This window comes from Bos javanicus, chromosome 25 (assembly GCF_032452875.1).
Source record: "Bos javanicus breed banteng chromosome 25, ARS-OSU_banteng_1.0, whole genome shotgun sequence".
Classification (NCBI taxonomy): domain Eukaryota; kingdom Metazoa; phylum Chordata; class Mammalia; order Artiodactyla; family Bovidae; genus Bos; species Bos javanicus.
Window position 1 is genome coordinate 1,988,414 of NC_083892.1, and position 27,644 is coordinate 2,016,057.

The 27,644-nt window shown below is 56.4% G+C and overlaps 1 protein-coding gene across 19 annotated transcripts; it reads left to right on the forward strand.

Annotated features, from left to right (window-relative positions):
* On the forward strand, positions 1-26,691 carry TBC1D24 (TBC1 domain family member 24). Of its 19 annotated transcripts, XM_061400885.1 has the most exons (10): positions 6-110; positions 16,514-16,626; positions 17,672-18,742; positions 19,256-19,273; positions 19,776-19,934; positions 21,057-21,120; positions 22,024-22,119; positions 22,359-22,581; positions 22,990-23,149; positions 23,813-23,900. In XM_061400885.1, exons 3-9 carry the CDS (start codon positions 17,778-17,780, stop codon positions 23,142-23,144), a joined length of 1,680 nt encoding a protein of 559 aa, XP_061256869.1. In that variant the 5' UTR covers positions 6-110; positions 16,514-16,626; positions 17,672-17,777; the 3' UTR covers positions 23,145-23,149; positions 23,813-23,900. The 19 variants fall into 19 exon arrangements, with proteins under 19 accessions (XP_061256867.1, XP_061256858.1, XP_061256872.1 ...); XM_061400883.1 differs by having other exon boundaries at positions 1-106; positions 22,990-26,691; XM_061400874.1 differs by lacking the exon at positions 22,990-23,149 and having other exon boundaries at positions 1-106; positions 23,813-26,691.
* Positions 26,692-27,644: the final 953 nt, after the last annotated feature.

A 27,644-nucleotide genomic window follows, 5' to 3' on the forward strand; every position in this document is an offset into this window, starting at 1 on the left:
GCCGCGCGCGCGCGTGCGCAGACGCGCCGGCGCCGGGGCGCGCGGCGAGCTGAGGAGAAAGCTGCGCGGCGGGCGGAGGTGGGCTCGCGGCCGGCGCCGCAGGAGGGTAGGTAGGTGCGCGGCGGGGCCGGCGGGCAGGCGGGCGCGGGGGCCGTGGGGGTGGGGGGTCGGCTGTCACCGCGGCCCGGGCGTGCTGACCGAGGAACGCGGGGGCCGGCCGCGACGCGGGTTGGGGGTCCGGGGCCCGCGGCCGGCGCTGCCCACTGCCCCCAGCGCCCGGCGGGGCGCGACGTGGGGCCGGAGCGGTCCTGGGCCCTGCGCGGGACCCCCATCTCGGCGCTGTCGGTCCGGCGGGCGGCTCAGGCGAGGCGGCGGTGGGAATGAGCTGGCTCCGGGGTACTCCTTCCTCGGGTGCTTTTCGGGCTCTGTGGGGTGGGGAGTTCTCTTCTGGATTCGAAACTGCAACAGATTCTGTGATAACGCTCTGTCTTGGAAGACCTGCAAACTGCTCCCGTCCCGACCCTCCCCCGCTTGCTCCAGGTTGGCACCCCGCCCGCCTGCCGCCTAGGTATCTATGCAGCCTCTGAGCCCTGCCCGGCGGGTCTGGGGTGACTTGTACCCTCGGGTGGCCGCTGGGCTGTGCTGGGGACAGAAGCGTTTCCACAGGGCTCCTGAGCACTGTACTCCTCAGCCTTGAGAAAGCACACCTGGGGGTCGGGGATGGGCCTGGGGAGGTCAAGGTCCTCTCCTAGGAAGGGTGTTGGTGCCCTGATGGCCTTACTCGGTAGGGGACACTTACTCGGTAGGAAGCACTGGGCCTCCTAAATCACCACCTGCTGGGCTGACACTAAAGGCCAGAGGCAGTGTGAGCACCCACTGGGCTAGGTGGTGGCGTGGGTTGACTGTTAGGATAGAGGTGTGCCTGGGAGGCACAGTCCCCACCTCATGTGGCTGTTGCTGTGATGCTGATCTTGAGATCTTTGGCCAGCTGCTTATTCCTAGTGAGGAGTCTGTCTGTCTGCCTTTCCAGGGCCAGTAGAAGCATTTGCAAGTGATTTTTCTTATTTCTCTGTATGTTTGCTCTGACGTCAGCAGGAACTTGTAGACAATTACAGGAGGGGAAAAAAAAATTCCACTATTGGCAGGAATACTGGTTTACCCTACTTAAACGTGGGGGCTCCCCTCCATCTTCTTGCCCCAGCACATAGTAGCCTCCTCTAAGCATTTACTTAATAGTCTTGAAGACAGGTGTGCTGGTTCTTTCCTTTTTAAGGGATCAGGGCCGGGAGAAACAAACCAAGGTAGGAAAAGATCAAGAACTCTCGCAAAGGCATTACAGTTACCATTTCTAACAGTGCTATAACCCACAACATGTGCTTTCTCTATCCTGAAGGTTGTTCGTCATTTAATCTTCTCAGCCCTTAGCTAAAGCCTGTAGAAGCAGGGCTTATTCAGGAGCCAGCGCTTTGTTTAGAAACCAGTCTCTCCCTGTGAGCAGAGCTGGGCCGAGTCACAGTCGTCTCTGCTCCCCTATTGCCTCACAGAGAATGCTGAAATGAACTAGGTGCTGAAACGAGTGCAGTAGTTTTTGTCTGGTGAACGGTGACCTTCAGGGCACGTAGAAGTAATCTAGTTATCTAGGCAGGCTTTTCATAATGACAACAGGATTCACCTCCTGGATTTGCAAGTTCACCTGCAGGTGAGCTGTGCTAGCTGTCACTGGCCACACCTGCCAGGACTGTCCAGCCAGCCAAGTGACCTTGGGCACACCATGTTGCTCCAAGTCTCGTTGCAGTCTGAGCCGATCTCAGAAGACATATTTAAGTGTTTCCTTTTAGATGGTTTTTGGTTTGAAGTACATAAGGACAATAAGCAGGTTATAAAAAAGCACTTAACATTTACCCTGTTCAATGTTTTACCTGTTTGAGCATACCTTCTCTGTTATGACAACTCTGTGCAGGGAAGAAAGAGAGCCTTTTCACCTCGAAGCAGCAGTTTCAGTGGCTGTTTCAAGTGTCACTTTCCAAATGGAGATAATATCAAAGAAGCGGTACCTTGGGCTTTTCACTAAAGACCAACCTAAATTCATTATTTGATGATTTTCGTTGTTCTTTAAACACAAATTTATCCAAGTCATACTTCACGTGATGAGGACTTGTGCCCCGTGCTCTGCAGCTACAGAGTTGAGTGAGCCTGTGCCCTAGAGGAGATGAGGGTGCAGTGAGGAGACAGGTCAGCGAGCTGTGGCATAGCGGGCAGCACTCCCACTGAGGTGGGCTGAGCTTGCTGTGGGCACAGAGGGGTGGATCCAGCTCGCCCTTGGTGGTGGCTCCTGAGAAGCACTTAAATTAAATTTTGAACATCAGGGAATTTCCTGGCTGTCCAGTGGTTAGAACTTTGTGCTGTCACTGCCAAGGGCACAGGTTCAGTCCCTGGTCAGGGAACTAAGATCCCACAAGTCATGTGGGATTCTTTTTAAGAACAGCCACGTAAGGGAGAGACTTCTTGGCTAAGGGACAGTGTGTGAAGTACCAGGGCAGTCTCCCAGCTGTTGGAAGAAGGGCAATGGGTAGCATTGGTGTTTGGAGTGAGGAGAGGGAGATGGAGTTAGGGAGCTAAGCTAGTGGCTGTCAGGAGAGCCATGAGTACCAGTCCCCAGTTTGCATTTTCCCCTAAAGCGGTGGGGAGCCACTCAGGGATCTTGGGTTTGTGAGTGACTGGTCAGATTGTGCCCTCATGTGTGACTTGGGGTGGGTTGGTGCAAGGCTGCACTGAGTCGGGATGGTTAACAGAACACCGGAAGGCCCAGCACCAAGGAAAGCCAGTGGGAACAAAAGAAAGAGCAAGACCACAAGACAGGTGCCCGCGGGGACGGGAAGGGCCAGGGGTGGAGGAGAACTTCGGGAACACTCCGAGGCTGGGTGACTTGGCAGGGCTGGGCTGCGCTGTGTGCTGGAAGGGACAGGCCTGGAGTGGGTGACGACGGGTGGTGTGGAGAGGCTGAGCTGAGTCCTTAACAACTCCTTGATAGAGACTGCTCTGGAGCTCCTTCCTATGTGGGCACTGAAGCCAGGGTATGGGGTGTGCCCTCCCAGGAGTGTGTGTGGAGTGAGAGAAAGAAGACTGACCCTGGAGAGGCCTGATGCTTCACATCCATAGGACAGAGTAGATAAGGTAACAAAAATCTGATTGATTACCTCCTGCCTTTTAAGGGGATGGGGGCAGGATAGTGGGCTTCTTATATTTGTCACAGAGCCTCAGGTTGTTGGTTAAACAGCAAAACGTAAGATACCAAAGGTGCAAAATCACATAATTGATTCCCAGGGCCTTCCTATCAAATGTGTTTGTTTGCCTTTTGAGAAAGTTCCAGATTGTCACTCATCTCAAAGGACCTCATTCTCCAGCCTGAGGGTTGGTCCTCTCAGCAAGTTCTCACCACTAGATCTCTGGAAAGAGACCTTCTCAGATCTAGAGAGAGATCTGAGAACTCTGTGGGTCCTCTCGCTCTCCTCCCGGGACCCGTTTCTGTGTAGTGCCTCAGCGTTAGAGACGGCAGGACTTTAGAAGGACTGTTGAGGATACAGAGGCCAAGTGTGTAGTGCTTCCTCCCAGGCTTGTCCCCACGCCGAGGGGCCGCCGGGAGAGGATAAGGAAAGGCTGGCGTTGCACAAGGAGTTCCTGTTTGCCCACAGGAGGCACGGGGCCCCACAAGGCTGTCTGGTCTCTCAAGTGCTGTTAGCAGTGACCTTCGCCCCTTTTGGAGCCTGCTCACGGAGGGGCACAGGAGACAAGCTCTCCTTCTGTCCTGTGCAGTCCCGGTCCCCTGCCTGGCTCTTGGACCTTAGCCATCTCCACTGGATATTGCCGACGGAGTTGCTGGCAGGGGTCACGCATGAGCGGTCATGCTTTCTTCCTCCAGCCCGCCCAGGCTGTGCTCTCCTCTTACAGGCCATTGAGAAGCCACTATACAAGGCTTGGCCTGTTTCACATAATCTGAAACTGTGTGTCCACCTAATTGTTACACAATTTTAATTGGATACCAATTATTTGCTGATGGGAGATTCTGTTACCAATAAAAGCCCTCTCTCTGCGTAGATGAAGCTCAGTTACCTGATTCCCACCAAGAGCTCTTCTGGCTTCTGTCCCTTCAGCCTTCCCTTGAATCCGTTTGTCCTCATTCCCTGATTACCCTCTGTAATTCCTTTCTCGGCAGGCATGGTTCCCGCCTTCCTGTCTTCCTAAACTTGTGGGCCTTAGAGGGAGCCTTAGGTGTGTGTTCACTCCGCCTGCCTCTGCTTTCTTTCCCTGCCTCCCTGGGTCGCCTCCTTCCCCACCTCCCAGCACACAGGCACGCACTCCTTTCTCGGTAGCCCGGTGAACCCAGACCCTGTGGCTTCTTGGAGCCGATGAAGCTGGACCGTAGAAGTGTCTTTGAATATGAGCCATGAATGACACTCACTGGCCCCAAGCAGCTGTGCTCTCCAGGGCTGTTTCTGCTGCTTCCTGGGTGCATGCCGCCTCAGCCTTCAGGATCTAGGCCAGGCGGGTGCTGGCGGGGCAAGGCTCCCAGGCCCCTCTTTCCTCGTGGGCTGGGGGCCCAGACACCCTGTGCTTCTCCCTCACAGCATCCGCACCTGAGTTGGTAGGGTCAGTACATCATGTCCCCGCATCCTGAAGCTTGCTGAGCAAAGGGGTGGCCTTGCAGCCTCGTGTTCCAGCACTCAGCACAGTGGCATTCAGAAAGCGTCTCGAATGCCTGTTGAAATGATTCAGCCTGCAAGATTCCCTCGCAGCCCACTCTGCAGTCACGCCTGAAGATGCTTGCCGAGAGCCTGCTATGTGCCAGCCTTCGGAGGCACGCCTGTCACCCGTGCCTTGCTTGGAATTCAGACCAGTCAGGATTCGAGCTTCTGACAGCTGGGCTTCCTCCTTCTGCTTCTCATTCTGTGCAGCTAGTTGGTTTCTCCTGTGCCCTTGGGGGGTGTTTTCCCAGACCTACTGCTGGGAGGACCTTTTAAACTCAGAAGATAAAGATCCTGAATTAGCGGAGCCCCATTGCAATCCCAGCCTCCGTCTGTGGGTAGACCAAACCAGCAGCTTGCTTGAAGAAAATTAGTTCCTCAACTAGGGATCAGACCTGGGTCAGGGCATTGAAAGCACCGAGTCTCAATCACTGGACCGCTAGGGAATTCCCTGCAGGGAACCTTTTTGAGTGGCTAATACCGTTAGGACTTCACCCCGCTCAGGTCCCATCCATAGGCTCAGGTGCCACCACTAAGATCTGCATTTGAACTTGCGACGCACTAGCAGAAAAGCTGGCCTGCGGTGCTGTGACTAATACCTCCTCGGTGGTTACACCCCTTTATGCCTGGCACGTGCCCTCCATTGTGTGCTGTCAGCCAAGGCCCCCTATCGGGTTCCCGGTAACTGGCACTGTGGAATGCCAGTTGCCACTAGTATTTGAAAAATGCCCCGTGCTGCTTCAGGGCTGAGGCAGAACCCAGCCTGCCATCTCATTGCATGAGGATGCCTGCTGGGAAGCACACATACCTAGAACAGACAAGTTGCTGAATGGCCCCTGTGGTTTAGAGTTAAATTTCCTTCTCAGGCCCAAGTGGTCTGGGATTTTCCTGAGTCTCCGAGTGTGTGATGTGAGATGCCTGGCTCCAAGTCGCAGTAGGGTAGAAGAGCTGCACTCATAAGCAGGTCATCACAGGTGTGCCAAGTTCAAACAGATTTGGAGAAGGAGGCGGGGAGGTCAGCCCTGCCTGCAGGGTCAGGAGTCTGGAAGGGCCAGTGAAGGAGGGAGCATTTGAAGCACATTCGCCTGAGAGGAGAATGAAGAACCAGCGTGTCCCACCTTTCCCCCTTCCCATTGTCAAGACTCCTGAAGCCACCATTGGAGGGCAGGTAGGGCCAAATGCCTAAGCGGTCAGGGCCAGTGGACGGGAGAGCGTTTCAAGGGGAGAGCAGGCCATAGCTGTTTGGGAGTCAGAGCTAGCTGCCTTTTACGGGGAGTGTGTGAAGGCTAGGAGGTTTCAGCAAAACACTTGGAGGTATGGGACCTAAGAAATCTAGGCTTAGAAGAGGATGGACGTGCCTGCTCAGTCATGTCTGACTCTTTGCGACCCCAGGGACTGTAGCCCACCAGGCTCCTCTGTCCCTGGGGTTTTCCAGGCAAGAAGACGAGTGGGTTGCCATTTCCTCCTCGAGGCGGTCTTCCTGACCCAGGGATCAAACCTGAGTCTTCTTCATTGCAAGTGGATTCTTTACCACTGGGCCCTCAGGGAAGCCGGGAAGAGGATGGACTTCTGCAAAAGGAACATTTGAGGAACAGGAGCAGTGGCCGCCAGAGAGAGGAGGAGACGGATGAGAGGGAGGGGTTTTGGGAGGCCTGGGGGAAGGAGAGCTGAGCGCTGAGAGCAGTGGGGTCAGCTGTGTGCGTCAGAGAGATAAGAACTCAGAGTTGTCTGTTAGGTCTGGCAGCTCGCAGTAAAGCCATCGAGGGCTTGACAGGGGAGAAAAGAAAGAGGACAGGCTTAGTTCAAGGGGAGTTTCATATGCTGTGGTTGGGGTTGAGGGCCTGGCTAACCAGAGAGGGAGCATTACAGATGCAGGAGAGTCGGAGTCCTAAGAGTTGAGATCCAGAACTAAGGGTGGGGGTTGCAGATCAAGGGCCAGTGTCAGACAGGAGTGGGTGCTCTGGCCTGACACCCAGTTCTCGAGGAGAGCGGGAGGTGTGAACCTGTCAGCTGCCGTGGGGCTAGGAGAGGGTGCCTGGAGGCAAGTGAAGGGCTTCCAAGTGTCTCCGAGGGCCTCGAGTGGGGTGGTGTGACTTTGCTTCTGTGGTTGGTGTGCGAGTGTAGGGAAGCGTGCCGTCAGGCTGGCTTCTCACGGGGATTCTGCCAAGTAGCTGAAACTGGAGCCCGTGAGTGATGGAGCGGAGGTTTGGAGGGTCGGGGCAGGCCGAGCAGACAAGGGAGTAAACCCCAAAGGGCTCGTGGGGAGGGCAGATGGACTTGTGGCAAGTGGGAGTGGGGAAGCGAAGCGCTCCAGGGCAGTCAGCGTGTTTGTGGTGTGTGCCCAGGATGAAGAGCCCCTGGGGCCGGCAAGGCTGCAGACGAAGCACCAGAGATGTAAAGGCTTCTAAAGCTGGGGAGGGATTTTTTTTTTATTAATAGGTAAGAGGTGGGTTTATTTAGAGAGAAACACTCCACAGACTGTGTGGGCCAACTCAGAAAGCGAGAACAGCACCGGGATATGGGGCTGTCGGTTTTCAGAGGGGTGGGTAATTTCATGGGCTGGTGAGTGGGAGGAGTGTTAGTGTGGGGGTTTTGAGGTTGTGCCCTGCCCCTTCCCTCCTGTCTTTACCCTCTCAGAGATTTTACTCCCATATTCTCACGGGAAACAGAGGGGCAGTGGTCTGCCTTGTGTAACTGCTTCAAGGTTGATCAGAGGCATCGACTCTGCCTTTGAAGGTGTAAAAATCTGTGGATGCCTGATCTTGGGGCCTCAGGGGCAGGACAGCTCCTTGTTTTAAGTCGATGTGGACTGGAATGCTCACATAGCCATCATCTTGATGTGAAGTTGTTGTAACTGCTTCCATAGCAGCCTTTCTGTGAACCTCCTTGATGAAACTGTAAGAACTCTCAGCTGTGGTGTGTGGAATCTAGTTCCCTGACCAGGGATCAAACTCAGGGCCCCTGCATTGGGAGATGGAGTTTTAGCCACTGGACTACCAGGAAGGTCCTCTCCTTCAGTCTTCTGACTAAAACCATCAATAGCCAGGAGGACCACGTCACTCTCTGGCATCTGGGGTATTCCCTCTTCCAATGCCCTGGCTCTTTGCAAAGGACACATAAATTGCAAGCCTCCCTCAGTGCCCCTTCTGTCTACACAGGGTACCCTGGTCTTGTCTGGGTGCCCCTGTGCCTAGTGGCCCACCAGAAAAACCGATTCCCCTCTGGTAGTCCCTGAGTGGACAAAATCAGTAGCATCATCTGGGCCTTTTGCATATTTCTGTGGGTATCTTCAGCCTTTGCAGACAACTTCCTGTTACTGAAAACTGAGTAAGCCAGTTGAAACAAATCATTCATTGGAGCCTGATGACCAGCAGATGCTTTCTGAATTTTGTGCCTGACGTCTAGGGCAGACTGGGCTATGAAGTGCTTAGTCAAAAGGGCGTGTCCCTCCAGAGAGGAGGATTCTCATTCGTGTGTTTCCTGAAAGCCTCCACTAGTCTCCCTTCGAAGACCGCAGGCTTTTCATCCTGTCCCTGTTGAAGTTTTTTAACATTTTTATAATTAGTAGATTTTACTGTAAGTTTCTTCCAACTGAAATTATATAACTCGGATTGGGACTTGAATCCACGTACTAGGACTGGAACCCAGTCAAAATCCACGGTTTTCCAGCCGAGATCACACACCTGGTTTTCTAGCCGAGATCGCACACCTGGTTTCAGAGCTTAGTGAAGCTCACTTGGTGTCTCATCACATAAAGAATTCAGTGAGAGACAGAGTGATAGGTAAGGAGTGGATTTATTTAGAGAAAAACACTCTTATCACAGTGTGGGCTATCTCAGAAGGTGAGAGGGGCCTCGGAATATGGTTTGGTTAGCTTTTATGGACTGGGTAATTTCACAGGCTAATGAGTGGGAGGATTCTTTTAGCAATTTGGGGAAAGGGTGGGGATCTCCAGGAGTTGGGCCAGCACCCACTTTTTGGCCTTTGGGTCACCCTTGGAGCTGTCAGTGCCTGTGGGCGTGTCCTTTAGCGTGCTTGATATGTTGCGGTCAGTCACATGGCCGTCTGTCTCTGTCAGTGGCATTCACAAGGTAATTCCGTTGTGGGTTTGCCTCAGAGATGGCCTCGTACACCACTCAGTGCACTGCATGGTCCCATTGTGGGAGTCAGTAAAATGTCCTCTGTGTTTTTCCTAGAGTCATCCCTCCGAGCTAGACATGCCTTAAATTCCTTTTGGGTTCCACTGCCTAGATACAGAGTCATGAAAATTTGAATATAGGGTACTTTTTAAAATTCCTGTTGTCTGAATCTTTCCCAACCCTGGAGTATATGGCCCAGAGGGATATTAGCCAGATTAACGCAACCCTTTCTAGACCCAAGCCCGAGGTGATGTGTCTAGCTGCTCAGTCTGATCAAGATTTGCACTTAGATCATAGATGCTATCCCTCCCAAAGCAGTCTTCAACCAGGCACCAGCGCCTGAAAAGTTGTTGCAAAGGGACAGCACAGAAGGTGTCCCCAGCGGCGTTGACAATGAGCAGGAGTTGCTCAGTTCAAAGGGTCAGCACTTGTCAATAAGAAGTCCGTCTTGGCAGTTACACAGGTCTTCTGGGGTTAAGAGAAGCAAGATATAAAACAGGAGTAAATGTAGAACGTAGGAGACTAAACGTCAGAGTCAAGGAACAGAGTCTGGAGTATCAAATCCTGCCTCAACAGGCCTGTCCTGGCCCTGTGGTCGAAAGCGCCTGAGCATAGCCATTCCACACCACCTTCCTACAGCAGACCAGGCCGACGGCTGCCATCCTTCTGGTCCAGAGCTAGGTTCCTGATCAGAGCCCCAAAGCATTTGGGGTTGACAGGCCTGACAGAAGCAGGCAGACATTGCTGGAGCGTCCTCCCCGGTACGCCTGGCTCGGGCATCCCACAGGCCTGTCTCGGACCAAGACCTAACTCTCAACGTTTTCTTACCTTATCACTGTCCCTTCATGGCGCTTGAGATCACACACCTGGTCTTAGGACTTAACTGAAGCTCAGGTTCTTGATGTCTCATCGCAGAAAGAATTCAATGAGAGACAAGAAGTGGGTTTATTTAGAGAGAAACACCACAGACAGAGTGTAGGCCAGCTCAGAAAGAGAGCAGCTGAAGCTGGGGAGCTTTGAGCCAGGCCAGCTTGCTTGACCTTTGATGGCCTGTAGTGAGGCAGCTGAGAGAAGGGGGCCAAGAACCAGAATGAAGTGGGTGGTGGGTGGGGAGACCCTGGAGAGAGGCAGGCAGGGCCCCTGCTCTCTGGCCTGGAGGAAGGGTGCATTAAGGGAGAGGGTGGGGTGGGGGGCTGTTTCCCACAAACAGGCTCCAGAGCAAGAAGAGAGCTGGAGCTCGGGCGAGGGTGGTAAAGCGGGGCAGCGAGGGAAGCGAACGCGGCGTGTCAGGCTGTGGTCAGTGGCCCTGTCACCCCGTCAGCCGCCAGCGGCCGGGGCAGGGGGCGGGCAGGCATCTGACTGCTGAGGCCTTGGGCCGGGAGGGGAGTGCCCTCCTGCCCCATCCCTGACAGTCCCGAGGCTGTGTCGCCGAGGCCTCGGGAGTGGGCTTGAGCGTTTCCCTGGTGTCCGCCTGTGGGTGGCTGGGCACCCCAGGCCTGCCGTGAGGAGGCCAGGCTTAGACAGACTTGGCCCACATCCTGCTCCAGACCTGCCGCGCCCAGGCCCCCCTCACCTCCCCTCTGGCTGTCCTAGTGGAGGCCGAGGGATAACGCCCACCACCCCCCCCTTCTCTGCCTCAGAGCGCCTCCCACTCTTCCCTATTCACCGGTCCAGATGCCCTGGGCCGTGCCCCCTGCCCTGCTTCTCTACCCAAGCACCCTGAGCGCAGAGCCGCACACCCGACCCCCCAGCGCATGTCATCTGCCCTTCCCTGTCCTGCCGCCACGTTCCTGCCTGGCCCCCTGCGTATCTTCTTTTCAGGCAGTGACTGGTTCTGTGTCTTTCTCACCCACGCTCCACACACCTTAAGGGCTGGAGTGGGGCCACCAGGTGTCAGGGACCCGTCGCCCTGCCTGCCCTCGCTGGGGACACTGCCTGAGAGGCGCTGCTCTCTTGGTCACGCGGGACTCCCCAGGCCCGGAACCGCTTGCCTCGCTGCCCGCCTCCCTGTCTGCCACCCCATCCTTGGTCTGCGGTCTGCAGGGCTGGACCTAGCCTCCTTCCTCTTCCTTCTCTGTTTCCTGACCGCACTTCCAGGAAACAGGCGGGGAGTGTCCCGCGAGGAGGGAACAACTGAGACAGCCTCGCCACCGGCTGTCCTGTGGCGCAGTGACTAAGGCCCGGCCAGGCTGAGCACCGGGAGCTCAGACCTGAGCTGTTCCTGCTGCCAGGACGGGCGCAGGGCCTGGGTGGGTGGGCTGGGCAGGGGTCAGCGGGACTGGGCAGCGTCCGAGCCCCCCTCCCTCTGCGCAAGGCTGTCTCCTGCCAGCTGGGCCACAGTCAGCTCCTCGGGGGGCTCTGGGTATGTGGAGGGGCCGTGTGCAAAGCCCATGGGGTGACAGAGGAGTCCAGGGGCCAGTGTGGGGGTGAGGGCTGACGGCTGGGTGTCTGGGCAGGGCCTCAGCACAGCAGCCCAACTTCTCCTCCAGCCTCAGCCCTTCACAGCCCCCCAGGGAGCGCCTCCTCCACCCCAGCCCTGGGCCAGCATTCTCTGTTCACTGCTGGGGCCTTTGTCCCCACCCCAGGTCAGCGTGTCTGGTGGAGTCCACCCCGACTTGTCCTGCCTCTGCTTCTGGACTCTGCCCTCTTTCCTCCTTGGCCACCAGGGTTTTCTCTGAAATGCCGATCTGATGTGTCACCTTCTGCCTTGGCTCTTCTGCTCCCTCGTGTGGGGATGACAGCTCCTGCCCCACCTCCCAGGAGCTCCCCCATTTGCATTTGCCCCGTCCCCATTGTCACACACACCCTGGGGTCCTTATCCCTCTGGCACGCATGCAGAGTCCGTGCCCTGCTGGGTGGTCAGCGCCCTGCTGACCTCTCGTCTCACTGCGGGCGCTGTGACCATAGGTCTCCTGGAGAGCTGTCTCTTATGCTTGTGTCCCCGGGGCCCTGCCCAGAACAGGCAGCTACGGAGAAGTTTGTAAAACAAATAAAAGTTTGAGTCAAGGGGGCGGAAGGAGTGCTGGGCACTCCCAGAGAGGCATTTTATAAGGGGGCAGAGCGCCTAGTGTGGTTAGGTGGTTTAGAATCTCCCCAGACTTAAAATAGGGGTCTGTTTGTCACTTGAAAGCGAGTTTTTTGTTTTTCAAATCCAGTTGTTTGGGAGAATCACATTCCCCACTTACATAGTGAGGCAGGCAGAAGTTTCATGTTTCATGACCCGTCCGACCACGGCTGGAGCCCCGTGGCATGTGGAGCCAGGCCTGAGGACAGGGGCGGTGGGGCTGCCCCCTGGGTGAGCTGCGCTCCTGAGGGGGGCCTTCGAGCACACTGCAGCCTCTCTCTGGAAGCTGCTGGCTGGGTTCTGCCTGTGCAGGGCCCCCAGAGCCCTCTCTGCATCCGTTTCCTCACTGTGAAGTTACCTGCCGTGGGTTGAAGGAGACAGGGATGAGGTTGCATTGCCTGGCAGCCCACTGTGGAGTCTGTCCAATGGCCCTTAAATGGGGCAGGAGGGGGCCCCGTGCGCTCTGTCCTTCGTCCCGTGACCGCTTTCTCTCTCTGCCCCACTCCCTGTCTGGGGTCTACCAGGAGGGCGGCCCTGGCCCTGGAGCAGAGTCGCCGGGCACAGGGGACCCTGGGCGCCTCCCACCCACAGCCACCTCCCTCCTCCTGTGGGCACACTCAGGGGGCTCCCCAGGGAGGGCATAGCCAGGCTCCCGTGACTGCTCCTGGCTGGAGCATGGTCCCCAGAACCCCCTCCTCAGCAAAGCTGCCTGGCCCAGGGCCCGTGGGGCTGCCAGCTGAGCACTGCAGAGGGGGGCCTAACCCCCTGAGCAGAGGTCACTGAGTCCCACCGAATGCTTTATTTTTAACTTTTTAAGGTAGACTTGCTTTCCATTAGGAAGCCTGGACTCTGTTCCTGAGGGAAGGCATGACAGTGACTGGAGGAGCTTCCGGGTGGGAAAACGGCCACACCAGCGGGGAGGGGTGCCAGGCAGGGCCATTCAGAGGGACCCTCCCATCCGGAACAGAACAGGCGCCTCCTCGGGCCCTGGGGGAACCCTGCCTGCAGCCTCTGTGGCTGAGCCGCACTGGCCCTCCTGACCCCACCCCCAGAGCCCCTGAGCTGGGAGCCGGGGGAGCGGGGAGCGCTGCCCTGGCGTGCCAGGCGGGAGAGTGCCTTCAGGGAGCAGGCGCGGCTCATCCCTACGGCAGTCAGCTGTTAGTCTGGCTGCTGGGGCGCGTCCCTTCCCTGCCCACACTCGGGTAACTGGGACTCCTCCACACCCCCACCCTGTGTCTCACTGTGCCCAGCGTACCGGACGCCCTCCCCTCCTCCAGCACCCCGGTCCCTTCCGCCTCGGGGCCTTTCCTCAGCTCCTCTGTCAGCTTCCGTCTCAGCACTTACGCTCGGATGGGGGAGACTCCCTGATGACTCCCCCTAAAGTGGCCACCACTCTCTGGACCGGCTGTGTGGCATCCCTACTGCCCGAAAGGACCACTGTCAGCTGTTCTTGTGAGTCCAACAGGAGGAAGTAGAGTGGAATTTTTCCTGTTTGCCCAGAATTGCATATTAGGCCCAAGCTCAGGGCAGAAACGGAGTTCCTTCCTGTGATCCAAGGCTGGGAGCCGTGGCCCCGGGCAGCCCTGCCCGCAGACTGATGGACAGGCACCCCCAGTGGCCTGCCCTGCCCCTCTGCAGTGAACTTGAGACTGGGGGTGGGGTGGCCCCAGGGCGAGTGCAGAGTTTGTGATTAGAATTCGTTCCCTCCCTCACCTTCCTGAGGCCAAGGGAAAGGTTTTCCAGGGCCCCTGCTGGCCAGGAAGAGTGGCCACCTGCCCCGGGCTGCCGCAGGGCTAGAGGAAGAGAGTGGGTTGTGCCTGTCCCCACGCCCGGCCAGCGCGCCAGGCGGAGAACTCGACCCACAGGCGCCGTGGGGGCTCAGGGCCCAAGCCAGGCTTGTGTTCTTGGGCTCTGTTTGAGACATCTGCATTCAGGGAGGAGGTACGGCTTTCCTGAGGCCAGCCCAGCCAGCGGCAGGGCAAACTCCAGCCCGGCCCAGTGGCTTCAGACTGGCTCGCTCCCTGCTGGAGCTCCAGCCAGCCTCTACGACTGCCCACCGGGTGAGGGTGGGAGCACGGCTGCCTTCCTGGGCCCGGCCCCTCTGTTGGGTGCTGGGCGCTGCGAGAGCAGGTGAGGCCTGCGTCCCTTGCGGGGCAGGTGGCGTGGACGGTGTGGGTGGTGTGGCCAGCCGCGGGAGGGACAGCTGGGGAGGCCGTGTGGCCCAGGTGAGGGTCCTGTCTGGTGACTGTGTCTGTTTCCTGGCTGCTGCCTCCCCCTCCCCTCAGCCAGCGTGTGCTGTGAACGCCTGCACTCCTGCGCGCAGGAAGCAGCTTCATGAACTCAGATGTGAGGGTGGTGGCCTTAGGGAGGAGAGGCAGTGGGATTGAGCGGTAGCTTAAGCAGGACTGTGCGTTTGTACTCTGTGATTTTGTGTTAGTTGATGTTTTTGTGATTATGCATTCATGTAAAGACCAAACCAGACAAAAAGCTGCCCTGGGACCTGGCTTCATTGACCCCTCAGGAGGTCAGCACAACTTTGTTTGCCCTTCTCCAGAAATGCTCTTAGGTGGGAGGAGGCCTGCAGGGATCCAGAGAGTTCCTCTGGGCTCTTCTGCTCCTGTCTTTGCCTTGGAGTCCCTGGCCACTTGTTGCAACAAATAAAATTGTGGGGGGCTTCCCTGGTGGTCTAGTGGTTAGTGCTCAGGTGCTTCCACCACAGGGGGTGTCAGTTTGATTCCTGGTAGGGAACTAAGATCCAACATGCCGTGTGGCACAGCCAAAAACAACAAGGAAACAAAACACAAAACGTTGGTCTGCTTCTCCCTGGAGGTCCTTTCTGAAGGAATTTACAAGGTACAATAACCGTTTTTAGAGTTTCCAGTTTAATATTCAACCTGAATCTTAGGCCAGCTGAGTGAGGTTTGGCACTGTCCTGCCCCGCTCTTGTTCTGTTTATAAACATGTTTATTGCCCTGACAAGGAGCAGGTTCTATTCAAGAAAACAGGATAGGCCTGGGGTCCCTCCAGAGGTTAGTGTGCTCGGAGCCTAGAGTGAAGGATGAGACTCTATAGGTAATTTGCAGCCTGGGGAAACGGGGGCCCCTAACTGCTGTCCTTCCCAGAATAGAGCAGACAGACTAGCTGCTATTTGGGGTTCTTTTCTGGGGAAGAAATTTCCAGCATTTGCGGCACCTGGTCTCGCTGCAGGCAAGGCTCTTCCAACGGGATGAGGTAAATGGATGTTGTCAACAAAACTTCATTTCTGTGGGAAAGTCCCTGTAAAGACACATATCCAGGGACTTGGACAGACACTCAGCTGTGTTCACAGCAGCATTACTCCCAACAGCCGGAAGGTAGGAACAACCCAGATGTCCATCGACAGACAAAGCGTGTTTTGTGCATACAGTGGGATATTATCAGCCACAAGGAGGAATGAAGTTCTGATGTTGCAGGGGGCAGAGATGAACAGGTGGGGCTTTTTATGATACTATAATAAGGTTACATGTCATTTTACATGTGTCCAAACTCATAGAATGTATGACACCAAGAAGGAATCCTCTTTAATTCATAGATTCGGTGATGTGTCAGTTTAAGCTCATCAGTTGTAGCAAATGTCTCATCTGTGGGGAAGGTTAATAATGTTGAGGCTGTGCCTGCATGGACAGAGAGTATGTGAGACCTCTGTACTATCCTCTCAATTTTGCTGTGGACCTAAAACTGCTCTAAATAATAGTCTTGAGTTTTAAAATATATACCATACATGGGCTTCCCTGATAGCTCAGTTGGTACAGAATCTGCCTGCAATGCAGGAGACCCCAGTTTGATTCCTGGGTTGGGAAGATCCGCTAGAGAAGGATAGGCTACCCACTCCAGTATTCTTGGGCTTCCCTTGTGGCCCAGGTGGTAAAGAATCCGCGTGGAACACGGAGACCTGGGTTCGATCCCTGGGTTGGGAAGATCCCCTGGAGAAGGGAAAGGCTACCCACTCCAGTATTCTGGCCTGGAGAGTTTCATGGGCTACAGTCCACGGGGTGGCAAAGAGCTGGATACGACTGAGTGACTCTCACGTTCACTTTCGCATTCTCATCCATGCTGTCAACCCTGATAAACCTTGAGGACATTATGATCAGTGAAATAAGCCAGACACTAAAGGACAGATATTGTATGATTCTACTAATACTAGGTGCCCAAAGTGGTCGAATTCATAGAAAGCAGGGTGGTGGTTACCAGGGGCTGGAGGCTGGGAATTGGGAGTTGGTGTTTAATGGGTGCAGTTTCATTTGGAGAGATGAAAAAGTTCAGATATGATGCTGATGGTGGTGCAGCCTTGTGAATGTTCTTAATGCCACTGAACTGTACACTCACAAATGTTTAAAATGGTAACGTTTGTCATGTATATTTTTAACAATTAAACACAACAATACAATTCTGTAAAGCAATTATCCTTCAATAAAAAAGTTAAAAACCACCGCCATGTTAAGGTGCTTCCTCAAGACACACACAGATTTCACCTTACAGTTCTTTCCACTCAGTATTTCTAAAGTATTGCTTGCTTTTTCTGTTTTCAGATAAATGTTCTTGATGCAAGCAAAACAGGAATGCTCTGATCATTTACCGAAGATCACTGAGGCAAACAAACCTTTGTGAGATCTCCAGACAGTGTACCATCCCAGGCAGAAAGGTTAGTCTGAGGTGCGTGTTTAGTACTTCTGTGCTGAGGACAGTAGCCTCTGGCAAAAACAGACATCAGACTGTGGTAGACTTCCGAGCGCTAGACTTCCATCTCTCTGTCCCCGTGCAGCTGAAGTTTCAAATAGCACCTGTTACCCGTTTTTTAAAAAAATGTCTACAGGAGTCTCAATAGATGCCCATAATGGAGAAAGCTAAGTCGCTCAGTTGTGTCCGACTGTTTGCGACCCCGTGGATGTAGCCCACCAGGCTCCTCCGTCCATGGGATTCTCCAGGCAAGAATACTGGAGTGGGTTGCCATTTCCTTCTCCAGGGGATCTTCCCGACCCAGGGATCGAACCCAGGTCTCCCGCATTGCAGGCAGACGCTTTAACCTCTGAGCAACCAAGGAAGCCCACCCATAATGGAGAGATGGTACCAAATCCCCCAATACCTCCGGCTTATTTGGTTCCAGAAATTTCTGATTCTGAAGCTGTGACACCTTCCGTTTATTTCTCCACCCTCATGTCTTCTTCCCACCAGTGACTCTTCTGTGGAATGCCTGCCTGCAGCTTAGCTGCTATTTTTAGAAAGTTAAGAGCCAGTATCCAGGTTCCAGGCCAGTGACCGTGGGGCAGAGTAGGTGTGTGTCCTGCTCATGACACACGGCCGGGCAGAGGCTGTGAGCCTGTGCGAGCTGGAACGCAGTGTCTGGTGACCTTCCGGACCAGTGGCTTATTTCAGAGGCTCCCAGGCTGCAAAGGGAAGAGTGAGGGCCAGGTGGGCCACCACCCCTGAGCAAAGAGGTATTTACAGCTGAGTCAGCCTCTCAAAGCCTTTTCTCATGACCCAGAGCCTGTGTGACCTCTCCCAGTACCTGCAGAAGCCCTATGAAAAGAAGTTATGCTCCAGAATCCGTAGTGAATTCTCAAGAATATCCACTTATCTTAAAGGGAAGCCCTACTGATAACTTTGTAGAAAAATTAAAACAGACTCTTTTTTTTAAATGTAAACCTTCATGCCACGTGCGTTATTAAGCATGGTTTTTAATCCTGTAGGGCATGGGATGGCAGATAGGTTAGCCAAGAAGCCTCGGAGAGGGTGCCGGTGGATGTAGCTGCCCTTTGACCCCTCCTGCCCCCGACCCCGGGCACTCCCTGCACGATGCACCCCCCAGCCTACAACTGCTTTGTGGACAGAGACAAGATGGACTCGGCCATCCCGGACCTGGGGCCCAAGGAGCTGAGCTGCACAGAGCTGCAGGAGCTGAAGCAGCTGGCACGCCAGGGCTACTGGGCCCGTAGCTACGCCCTGCGGGGGCAGGTGTACCAACGCCTGATTCGGGACATCCCCTGCCGCACAGTCACCCCCGATGCCAGCGTGTACAGAGACATTGTTGGCAAGATCGTGGGCAAGCACAGTAGCGCCAGCCTGCCCCTGCCCGAGTTTGTGGACAACACGCAGGTGCCCAGCTACTGCCTGAACTCAAAGGGCGAGGGCGCTGTGCGCAAGATCCTGCTGTGCATCAGCAACCAGTTCCCCGACGTGTCCTTCTGCCCCGCACTGCCCGCCGTCGTGGCCCTGCTGTTGCACTACAGCGCCGATGAGGCTGAGTGCTTTGAGAAGGCCTGCCGCATCCTGGCCTGCAACGACTCCAGCAGGAAGCTGGTAGACCAGAGCTTCCTGGCCTTCGAGTCCTCCTGCATGACGTTCGGGGACCTGGTGAACAAGTACTGCCAGGCGGCCCACAAGCTGATGGTGGCCGTGTCGGAGGACGTCCTGCAGGTGTACGCAGACTGGCAGCGCTGGCTCTTCGGGGAGCTGCCCCTCAGCTACTTCGCCCGTGTCTTTGACGTCTTCCTGGTGGAGGGTTACAAGGTGCTGTACCGCGTGGCACTGGCCATCCTCAAGTTCTTCCACAAGGTGAGGGCGGGGCAGCCGCTCGAGTCGGACAACGTGAAGCAGGACATCCGCGCCTTCGTCAGGGACATCGCCAAGACCGTATCTCCCGAGAAACTGCTGGAGAAGGCGTTTGCCATCCGCCTCTTCTCTCGGAAGGAGATTCAGCTCCTGCAGATGGCCAACGAAAAAGCTCTGAAGCAGAAGGGCATCACCGTCAAGCAGAAGAGGTAGGCAGGCCACTGGGGCCACGTCTGGGGCCCAGATGGGGTGGGGCCTGTGAGGAAGCACCCTGGGGGCTTGGGGCCTGAGCTCGTCCGGCTGGCTGGCCAGTAAGCCCTCCGTGCGCATGCAGAAAAACACCGGCGTAGCTGCAGGTGGCCAGGGTAGCTGTGGGCGCGGGGCCTGTGGCCGAGATGGAGGCTGGAGCTGACGGTGGTGCCCGTGGGCCCAGGAGGGAGCCAGGCTGGCCTCGCTGGGTCACTCTGGGGCTGCTCTCGCCGCCCGCCCCTCAGCTCCGGCTCCCGTGCTGGTGGCCCCATCCCGAGCACAGCCACCTGGGGAGGGCCTGTGTGTTCTGAGACATCAGCGGCCACTGCTGTGCCCCAGGTGTAGATGTGGAAGCCTTTCTTGTGGGCCAAAGGCAGGCGTGTCCTGGGTGTTAGTACTTGCCACTAACCTCTCCTTGTCTGTTTTATTTTTCTGCCTCTTCTCCATGTCCATTGCTTCCTTCTGTTTTTCAGTGTTTCACTTTCTAAAAGGTAGGTCTGGAAACCGTGTCTCCACACCTGGCTTCTCTCTGCCTTCCAGCCCGGCTGCTTGTTCTGGCTCCTCTCTGTCTTCCAGCCCAGCTGCTTGCTCTGGCTCTCAGGGCTGGCTTCAGCAGTGCTGCCACAGAGCCTGGCTGATGTTCAGGCCCGTCTGTCTGTCTGTTTGCCTGCTGTCAGTGCTTGGCTGGCTTGGAAGCATTGTCTTGCCAGAGCTGACTGTCTCTGTCCCCATTTCTTAGAGAAGGGGCTTTCGTTGCCGCCCCTGGGCTGGGCTTTCTCTCCTCTGTAGCGGGGTGGGAACAGGACTCCAGAGCCGGCTCTACCCCGTGCCCTCCTGAGGGGCCCCTAGGACCAGGCTCTGACCTGGCTCCACAGGTAAGAAGTTCCCTCCAGGCTGAGCTCCCACGAGAGGCTCACCCCTCCTGGGAGGAGGCGGGGTGCATGGCCGGGGCTGGGGCTGCAGCTCTGCTCTGACCTCTGCCCGCTCCCACAGGCAGTTTGTGCACCTGGCTGTTCATGCAGACAACTTCCACTCAGAGATCGTCGGTGTGAAGGAGATGAGAGACATCTGGTCGTGGGTCCCTGAGCGGTTCGCCCTCTGCCAGCCCCTCCTGCTCTTCTCCTCACTGCAGCATGGATACAGCCTGACCAGGTAGCGCTCTGGAGGCAGGGCCCTGGGCCTGCCCCCTCGACGTGCCAAGGTCTGGACTCCAAGGGCCAGACGGAGCAGAAGGTGTAGGGTTGCCCAGCTTCTCATCCTGCCCTCACGTCCTGGAGGTCACAGTCCAGCTGGACCCAGGCCTACGGACACGGGTACCTGGGCAAGGCCCTGCCTCTTCCTGGGGCCTAGACTTGGGAGCTCCTTTTCTGAGCATCTCTTACTCCAGGGCCACCCCCACTGCAGGAGTTAGGGTTAGAGTCACTGCAGCACATGCAGGGCTCCGGGGTCTCACACAGGCGTGGTGTTGGTCAGGCGCAGACTCCCCCGCCCCCGAGCTTACAAAACTTCAGGACAACTCAAGGCGGCCGGCCTTGGATACTGCTCTTCCACCCCCATTTCACCAGTCCACACCAGGTCCATCTTGGCCCTATGGGCTGTGCTGGGCCATGGCCAGTGTCCAGGGGATTCTGGCAGGCTTCCCCCAAGGCACCCCATCTCCCTGGCGTGCTCTGCCAGGTGCTGCCCCGAGAGCCTCAGGTGGCTTCTGACCTGCGCTCTGCCTTGGGTCATAGGCAATGCAGACAGAGGGGCCCATGATGGACACTGTCAAGAGCCACCCACACATTCTGGCATAGCTAGCCAATGTGGTGTGGGAGGCCCACAGAGGGATGCTAGCCAAACCCTGGGCACCTGCGCTGGCACACCAGTGGCCTCAGGCCTCCTCCTGGCTCCCTAGTGCTGCCAGCACCCAAGAACACTCCAAGCTTTCCCAGAGCACAGACCTGTTCCTCTGGTTCTGGCTTCCCCAAAGCACTTGGCACATGGCTATCTGCTAGGGGCCGTCTGCCCTGCCGCTTCTGCTCTGGGCATATCAGGGCAGAATGTCTAGGGCTCTGACCACTTGGCTTGCGGCCTCCTGGCTGGGGCTCCCTGTTGGCAGAAGCGCCCAAGCCCAGGTGTTGCCATCTAAGCCATGTGCCTGGTTCCTGGGAGAGGAGGACGAGCAGGTGTCAGGTCCGTCCGCCCTGGGCAGCCAGGGTCAGTAGCGGCTGGGGGGAGGGAGGCAGAGGCGGGCGCTGCTGTCAGACTGGCAAGGGCGTTCTCTGCCCCCAGGTTCTACTTCCAGTGCGAAGGACGAGAGCCCACTGTCCTGCTGATCAAGACTACGCAGAAGGAGGTAAGGACCAGCCAGGGGGACCGTGGCTCCCAGCCTTTTGGGAGGGTGGGTGTTCCCTCGTAGCCCCCACTCAGGTTTCCTGGGCTTAGGGGTACAGAGCGGGGCTTGCCCTCCACAGAGAGGTAAATCTAGCCTCCTCACATGACCCCCCAGTTCCCAGGGCCTCCCTGTTTCCCTGGGGGTCCAGACCCCCAGCCTGACCAGCCCAGCAGTCTAGGGGAACTCTGCGGAAATGCCGGGTGAGCAAGGCCCCACGCCCTCCTGCAGCAGTCTGCCGGCGCCTTCCCCTCCTCCACCCCAGCAGGTAGTTCTCAGAGCCTTGTTCTCTGCAGTGGCTGTCATCTGGAACGTAATTAAGGTGTCTAGAAAAGTGAGCGTCTGCGTGCTCTGGTGGCTCCCAGACACCCAGCTGCACCTGCAGGACTGTCTCCTCAGCCTCAGACCTTGCATCCGGCTCCCAGGAGGAGCCTGGGGGTCTGTTACAGCAGGTGACCCGAGTATCAGATACCTCCGTAACCACTCGGAGGAGTGACTCTAATGGTGAAATCAAGCATTTTGCCGGCTGATAGGAGGCCTGGGAAGTGTTTCTTGAGCAGGTGCCTCCTGGAAGCTCCCATCTGAGGGGTCTCCCTGGGCTGATGCCCATAGTTGGAGTGTGGACACTGGCTTGTCCCCAGGCTTCCGTGCCCAGGTGGGAAATGGAAATATCCCAGGAGCCGACAGCGGGCAAGGCAGCCTCCAAGCCTGAGCCCTGCCGGTCCCCCCTCCATACTTCAGCCCTGGCCGTCCGGTGGGCTGGAGGGGGTGGGGCTGTGGCTGAGCCTCGGCTCTCAGCTGCCCTGAGTGCTGGGGGGCTCCCGTGGGCACACCAGGTGCAGCCTCCCCCTGGGTCTTCCTCCCCAGGTGTGTGGCGCCTACCTGTCAACAGACTGGAGTGAGAGAAACAAGTTTGGGGGCAAGCTGGGCTTCTTCGGGACCGGAGAGTGCTTCGTGTTTAGGGTGAGTGGGCCCCCTGTGGGAGGTCACCCCCTCACGTGACCCTGCTTACTTCCAGACGCGCCTCCGTCACCTGCTGGGCGTGACCCTTAGAGATGAGCTCCGAGAGCAGGCAGCCGTCTGCGGCACGGTGTGCGCTGGCTCCCGCCCCTAGCTCGGGTCCTCGCACTGGGCACGGACGACGAGCCCTGGGGGCGAGCGGGCGCCGCGGGTCAAGTCCTCACACCGGCCTTTGTCCTCAGCTGCAGCCCGAGGTCCAGCGCTACGAGTGGGTAGTCATCAAACACCCAGAGCTGACCAAGCCCGCACCCCTGGAGTCCACCACCGTTCCACCCTCCCCCAGCCACTCTGTGTCCTCTGAGCCCGCAGACCGCCTCTCGCCGTTCCTGGCTACTCGGCACTTCAATCTGCCCTCCAAGACGGAGTCCCTGTTCATGGCAGGGGGCAGCGACTGCCTCATCATAGGTGGGTGCCGCCCTCCACGTCTGGCCGGCTCCTGCCTGTCCACGGTCACTTAGCTGGGAGGAGGGTACAGGGTCATGGGTGCCGAAGCCGCAGGCCAGTCCTGGCTGAGCCGGGTGGTAGGTGCCTCACCTGAGGGACAGGCAGAGCCCCCGCAACGGCAGGAAGAAGGCAGCAGCTCGTTGGGGGTGGAGCAGGCACATGGGGAGCATGGGACCTGAGGCTGCATGCTGGGAGACGGGGGACAGGTTGGAGTAGAGAGCAGCCCCGTGGCTTTACAGAGGCCTCTGGCAGGGCTGGACAAGGCCGGCCCAAGACTTGCCTGGTCCGAAGGGAGAGGCTTGGGAGCAGGAGGAGGGTCCCCTGGGACAGCGCTTGCCACAGGGCAGCCACTGACCGAGTGTCCCGCAGGTGGAGGGGGCGGCCCGGCGCTGTACATCGATGGGGACCTGAACCGGGGCCGCACGGGCCACTGCGACACTTTCAACAACCAGCCCCTCTGCTCTGAGAACTTCCTTATCGCCGCTGTGGAGGCCTGGGGCTTCCAGGATCCTGACATCCAGTGACGGGAGTGAGCCATTGGTGACTGAGCTGCCGCTGCGGGTGGGGAGAGGTGGGGGTGGTACCTGGGCCCCTCCTCACGGAGGTGGCGGTGAGTCCCCACATATGTGGGCACTGTCAAGGTGCAGCTGGGCACAGTACTTATCTAGGCAGTGGTGCCACGGCCGCAGCTGGCCCTCCCAGACCTGCCATACTTGCTACTCCTTCGTCCTGGACTCAGGCCCTGGCTGGCCTCTGGACAGGCATCCCGTGCGGGAGGCTGGGGTCTATGGCCCCTGAGCCTCAGTCCCCTGGGGTGAGAGGGTACTGGGGCTGGGCGAGCCGGCTGGGGCCAAGGAGCCTGCCCAAGTGTGGGCACGTGGCTCCCCCTGCTGGTGCCTCTGGGCATCTCCCAAGGAGGCCCTGCAGCTCCTGCTGGACTGCTATGGTTGGGGCCCTGGGCTGTGGGTCCCCGGAGACCACAGGCGCCCTGTTGACTGTTCCTGGCGGGAGCATCTGCCTGGAGCTTCTGACTCAGTTCCCGCCTCCCCTGGGCCCCCTTTGGACAGGAACTGCTGGTGAAAGCAGGGAGGACGAGCTGCGTGCAGGGCTCCAGGCCCTTCCCCAGGGAGGGCCCCTCCCCGGGGAGGGCCAAGGGCCGGAGGGGATGGTGCTTGTCCTTGTGTTTCTGCAGAGACTGAAGCCTCTGCTGGGCCTCAGGGTAGAGTTATGCCTGGAAGGGCCCTCTGGGACGGACCCCACACCAGCCAGCAGTATTTCTGGGCCCTGCCTGGAGAAGCCGGGACCCACGGAGCCTTCTGCAGCCTCCTCTTCTCCAGTTCCAGGCCTCCTTAGCTCCCCAAGCTCCCTGCCATGGCCCCACTTGACTGCAGTGACCTGGCCTGGGGTCCCGTCCGACCCCTCACACGTGCTGTCTTATCGCGCCTCCCCGACCTGGTGCCGCCCGCCCTCCCAGCTCCTGCCACATGGACTTTCCTGATGCACCGTCTGTGCGTCCATCTCACAGTGCCGCCTGGGCCTGAAGGGCGGCCCTCCACCCGTGATTCCCTCATCTGGTCCTGAGGGCCCAGCCACCCAGTGGGAGGAGAGACGTGGACACTCCAGGGCTGGGGATCCTGTCCCCTCGGTGCCCCATGCGCCCCCACCCCTGTGCTCATCCTGCGGGGCGTGCATCCTCCCTGCCCACCACCTCAGATGTCCACCGAGCCCGGCCGTGGCGATACGGAAGGACACACCAGGAACCCTGTGTGGCTTTGGGCAGGCCGGTGAACCTGTCTGGAACTCAGTTTCCCCAACTGTAAAATGGGGCCGTTCACCCTGCGCTGCCATCCCCACAGGGCTGCTGAGAGGCCTGCAGAGGGGAGAGGTGCTGGCGGGGGGCAGCTTCCTCCCCAGACACCACAGCCCTCGCTGCCCCTCCTCGAGCCCCCTCAGCCCTCACCTGTGCTTCGGTGTTCATTAAACAGCTGTGTGAACTGCAGGGATCCAAGTCTGCTTTATTCAACCAGAGGGACCTCCCCGGGTGCCCCGCCCCACCCCGGCTCACCTCCTGCTTGTCAGTCCGGTCACGGAACATCAAAGGCCTTTTCAATGCTCGGCCTTTCAGAAGCAGCTGAAGGCACACCTGAGCACCCTTTCATGCCCCTCTGTGAACCTCCTGATCTGCGGAGTTCTTTTCCTGCTGAGTAATTCCACAGGATCCTCTGAGACTGCCCCAGGGCCCCCCTCCACCCAACTTGGCAGTGGCAGCTGATGAGTCACCATTTCTGTACATGAGATCTTTGTGTGTGCATGCACGATACTCACTTTCTTTGAATTTCGTATCTTCGCCCTAACTTTTCAGCTAAACTAAAAGTAAGTGTGATTATTATCTTCAATTTTTTTATTCTGATTCCTGTCCTTGTTATCTGATATTCGGTCTTCCCAAATAGAGTATAATTAATTTTGTTGCCATTCTCTGTTATTTCTTCCTGATTATTATTATCATTTTCTGTTAAAAATTAGCCAAAGATTTATGGAATAGTACAGTGAATTACATTTGTTTTTCTAGAAACATTTGAAAATGTATTTTAAGAAAAAAATTGAACATAGTTTAAAGCAGTTCATTATCAAAGTAGACTGTATGCATTTAAGGGTTCAGAAAATCAGTTTTCCTAAAACAGTTTATATTACAAGAGTAAGTCCATTGTATTTTATGAGTTTTTCCATTTTAATTATTGAATTAAAATAAGTATTCAATTTTTCCTATTTTTATACGTTCTTTTTTTTTTTTAGTTTTTCAGGGCAACTTGTTTTAGAAAATTCTGAAGATTTCACAAGGTCTTCAAATTTATCAATTTCCTGAAGCCACAGAGCCCTTATAATAATCTCCTTACATACCTTATATCTAGGAGATTCAGTTTTTGTCACTTTATTTTTAGATAATTTTAGACTTACAGAGGAGTTTCATGGAGGGTATAGAGCTCCCTCCCCCACCCATTCCCAGCTCATTTATGAAACCCAAGAAATGAACATTCGTAGTCACTGGAAACTTAAACTGCAGTCTGTATTCAGAGTCCCTGTTTTTCTGTAGTGATTTTTGTTGCAGGAACAGATCTAATCTTTACAACTGTTTATTTTCCCACATTTTAATTAAATTCTGAATGTCGTCAAATTCCCCTAACACTGATCTTAGGAACACATCGCCATAATGAGGCTGTCCGGTGCATCTCAGCCACCCTCCCCATGTCCTCTCTGCACAGAGAAGTCGCCGGGTCAGGCGGGAGTGCCGGGCACACCGTGAAGTGTCTCACCCGACGTCGTCGAGTTTGGCAGAAAGGAAAGTGTGTGCATTTTTTAAAATAACCTGTTGTGGAAAAGGAGTTTATGTTCTTCATTATATCCGTGTCAGGTCACGTGGCTGGTGACTGGCGCTAAAATGCCTCCCACGTGTGCAGACCACTCGTTTCACCCTACCACGGGGAATTCGTCCACACCGTGCTTGGGGCCAAGGAAGCAGAGTCAGCAGACGCGTACTGTGACAAGGGACACACCAGCTAACAAAAGCTGCCACCCTGGATCACTGAAGCCCAAGACTGGCCACTCCATCAGGCTCCCCACGAGACGCAACCCTGGTCAGGGGAGCCTGCGGGCCCGATCTCATCCAGGGACGAGGCCGTGCCGTCCCCATCCCTGTTTCTATCTTCACGCAGAGACACAGCCCTCCCCTGTTCTGTTTTACCCTGAAGCACCTTGACTGGCAAAGGACACGTCTTGTCAGAAGTTTACAAGCAAAAGAGGGAAAAGAAGAAAGAGTTGTGTGAATAATTTGACCCTCTTGTCACGCATGTAGCATGATTGTTGGCTGAAAAATGGATTGTTGGACTGACGATCTGGAGCATTTCAATGAATGTAATAAAAAAATTCCAAGGACCTTGTGAAAATACGTGTGGTGATTGAATGTGGCAATGAAGCAAAAATCTAACTTTGGAAAAAGTAAAAACAAGTGATTCAGTGATATGTTTGGTCAGTGTTAGTTTTGAGTCCTAAATAAAGTTAATGTGAACAAATGGATCAACATCACTGTGAAGTATTTGATAGAAGAACATTTCAGAGGGTTGGGAGTTCCTGAAGGAGGCGCTGGACGTGACTGTGATGGACAAGGAGAAGTTTCTCCATAGCTGAGGAAGATACCCTGCAGCCCTGGGTGGTGCCAACTGAGGCTTCCCCTGACAGATCTTGTTCATGGCTCCCGGCATGTAGACGTGCTCTGTAAACGTAAGGAATGCCCATCAGAAATCGTGGCCCAGACTTCTCAGACAAGAATCGAAAGGATCCTGGGACTTCGTTGGTGGTCCAGTGGTTAAGACTCCACCCTTCCTATGCAGCAGACGTGGGTTCAATCCCTGGTTGGTGAGCTAGGATCCCATGTGCTGTGTGGCACGGCCAAAAAACAAAAGAATGGCAAGGATCCCTGTCACATGTAAAACTCAGTGTTAGAAACAGTCATGCTCATCAAAATGAGACTCTTACCTGGAAGTTAGGGAAGTCACCATCACCAGTGTCTTTTCCAAACCACATGCTTCTCAGGTATGCATATATAACCACCACCATGGAAGACCTCTTCTCTCTGCCCATGCACATGCGCGTGCCCCTCCTCCTGTTCCTCCCGGGGCTGGCGGACCACCAGCAGCCCTCCCATCCTGATGGAAGGCAGCCCCCGCTGCCCCCTCTTCCTTAGTGGTTCCCTCCCAAGACCCACTGGTTCCTGCTCCTCAGCCCCCTCCTGCTGCCGCCCTTGGGGGCCTGGCCTGGGGCCCAGAAGTCCAGGCTGGGAGGGGAAGAGAGGCTTCGTCCCAGGGATGCTGGCACTTTGACACCAGCTGTTTCAGTTCCTCTTCTGAACCCAGAGCCTGGGCCTCTGGGCCATTTCCCGTCATCGATGGGCTGCGAGCCCCCACCCCAGGGGCCCCTGCGGACTCCGCTGTTGGCCAATGTCCCCACCCCTCCCCTGTCGGCCTGCTGGT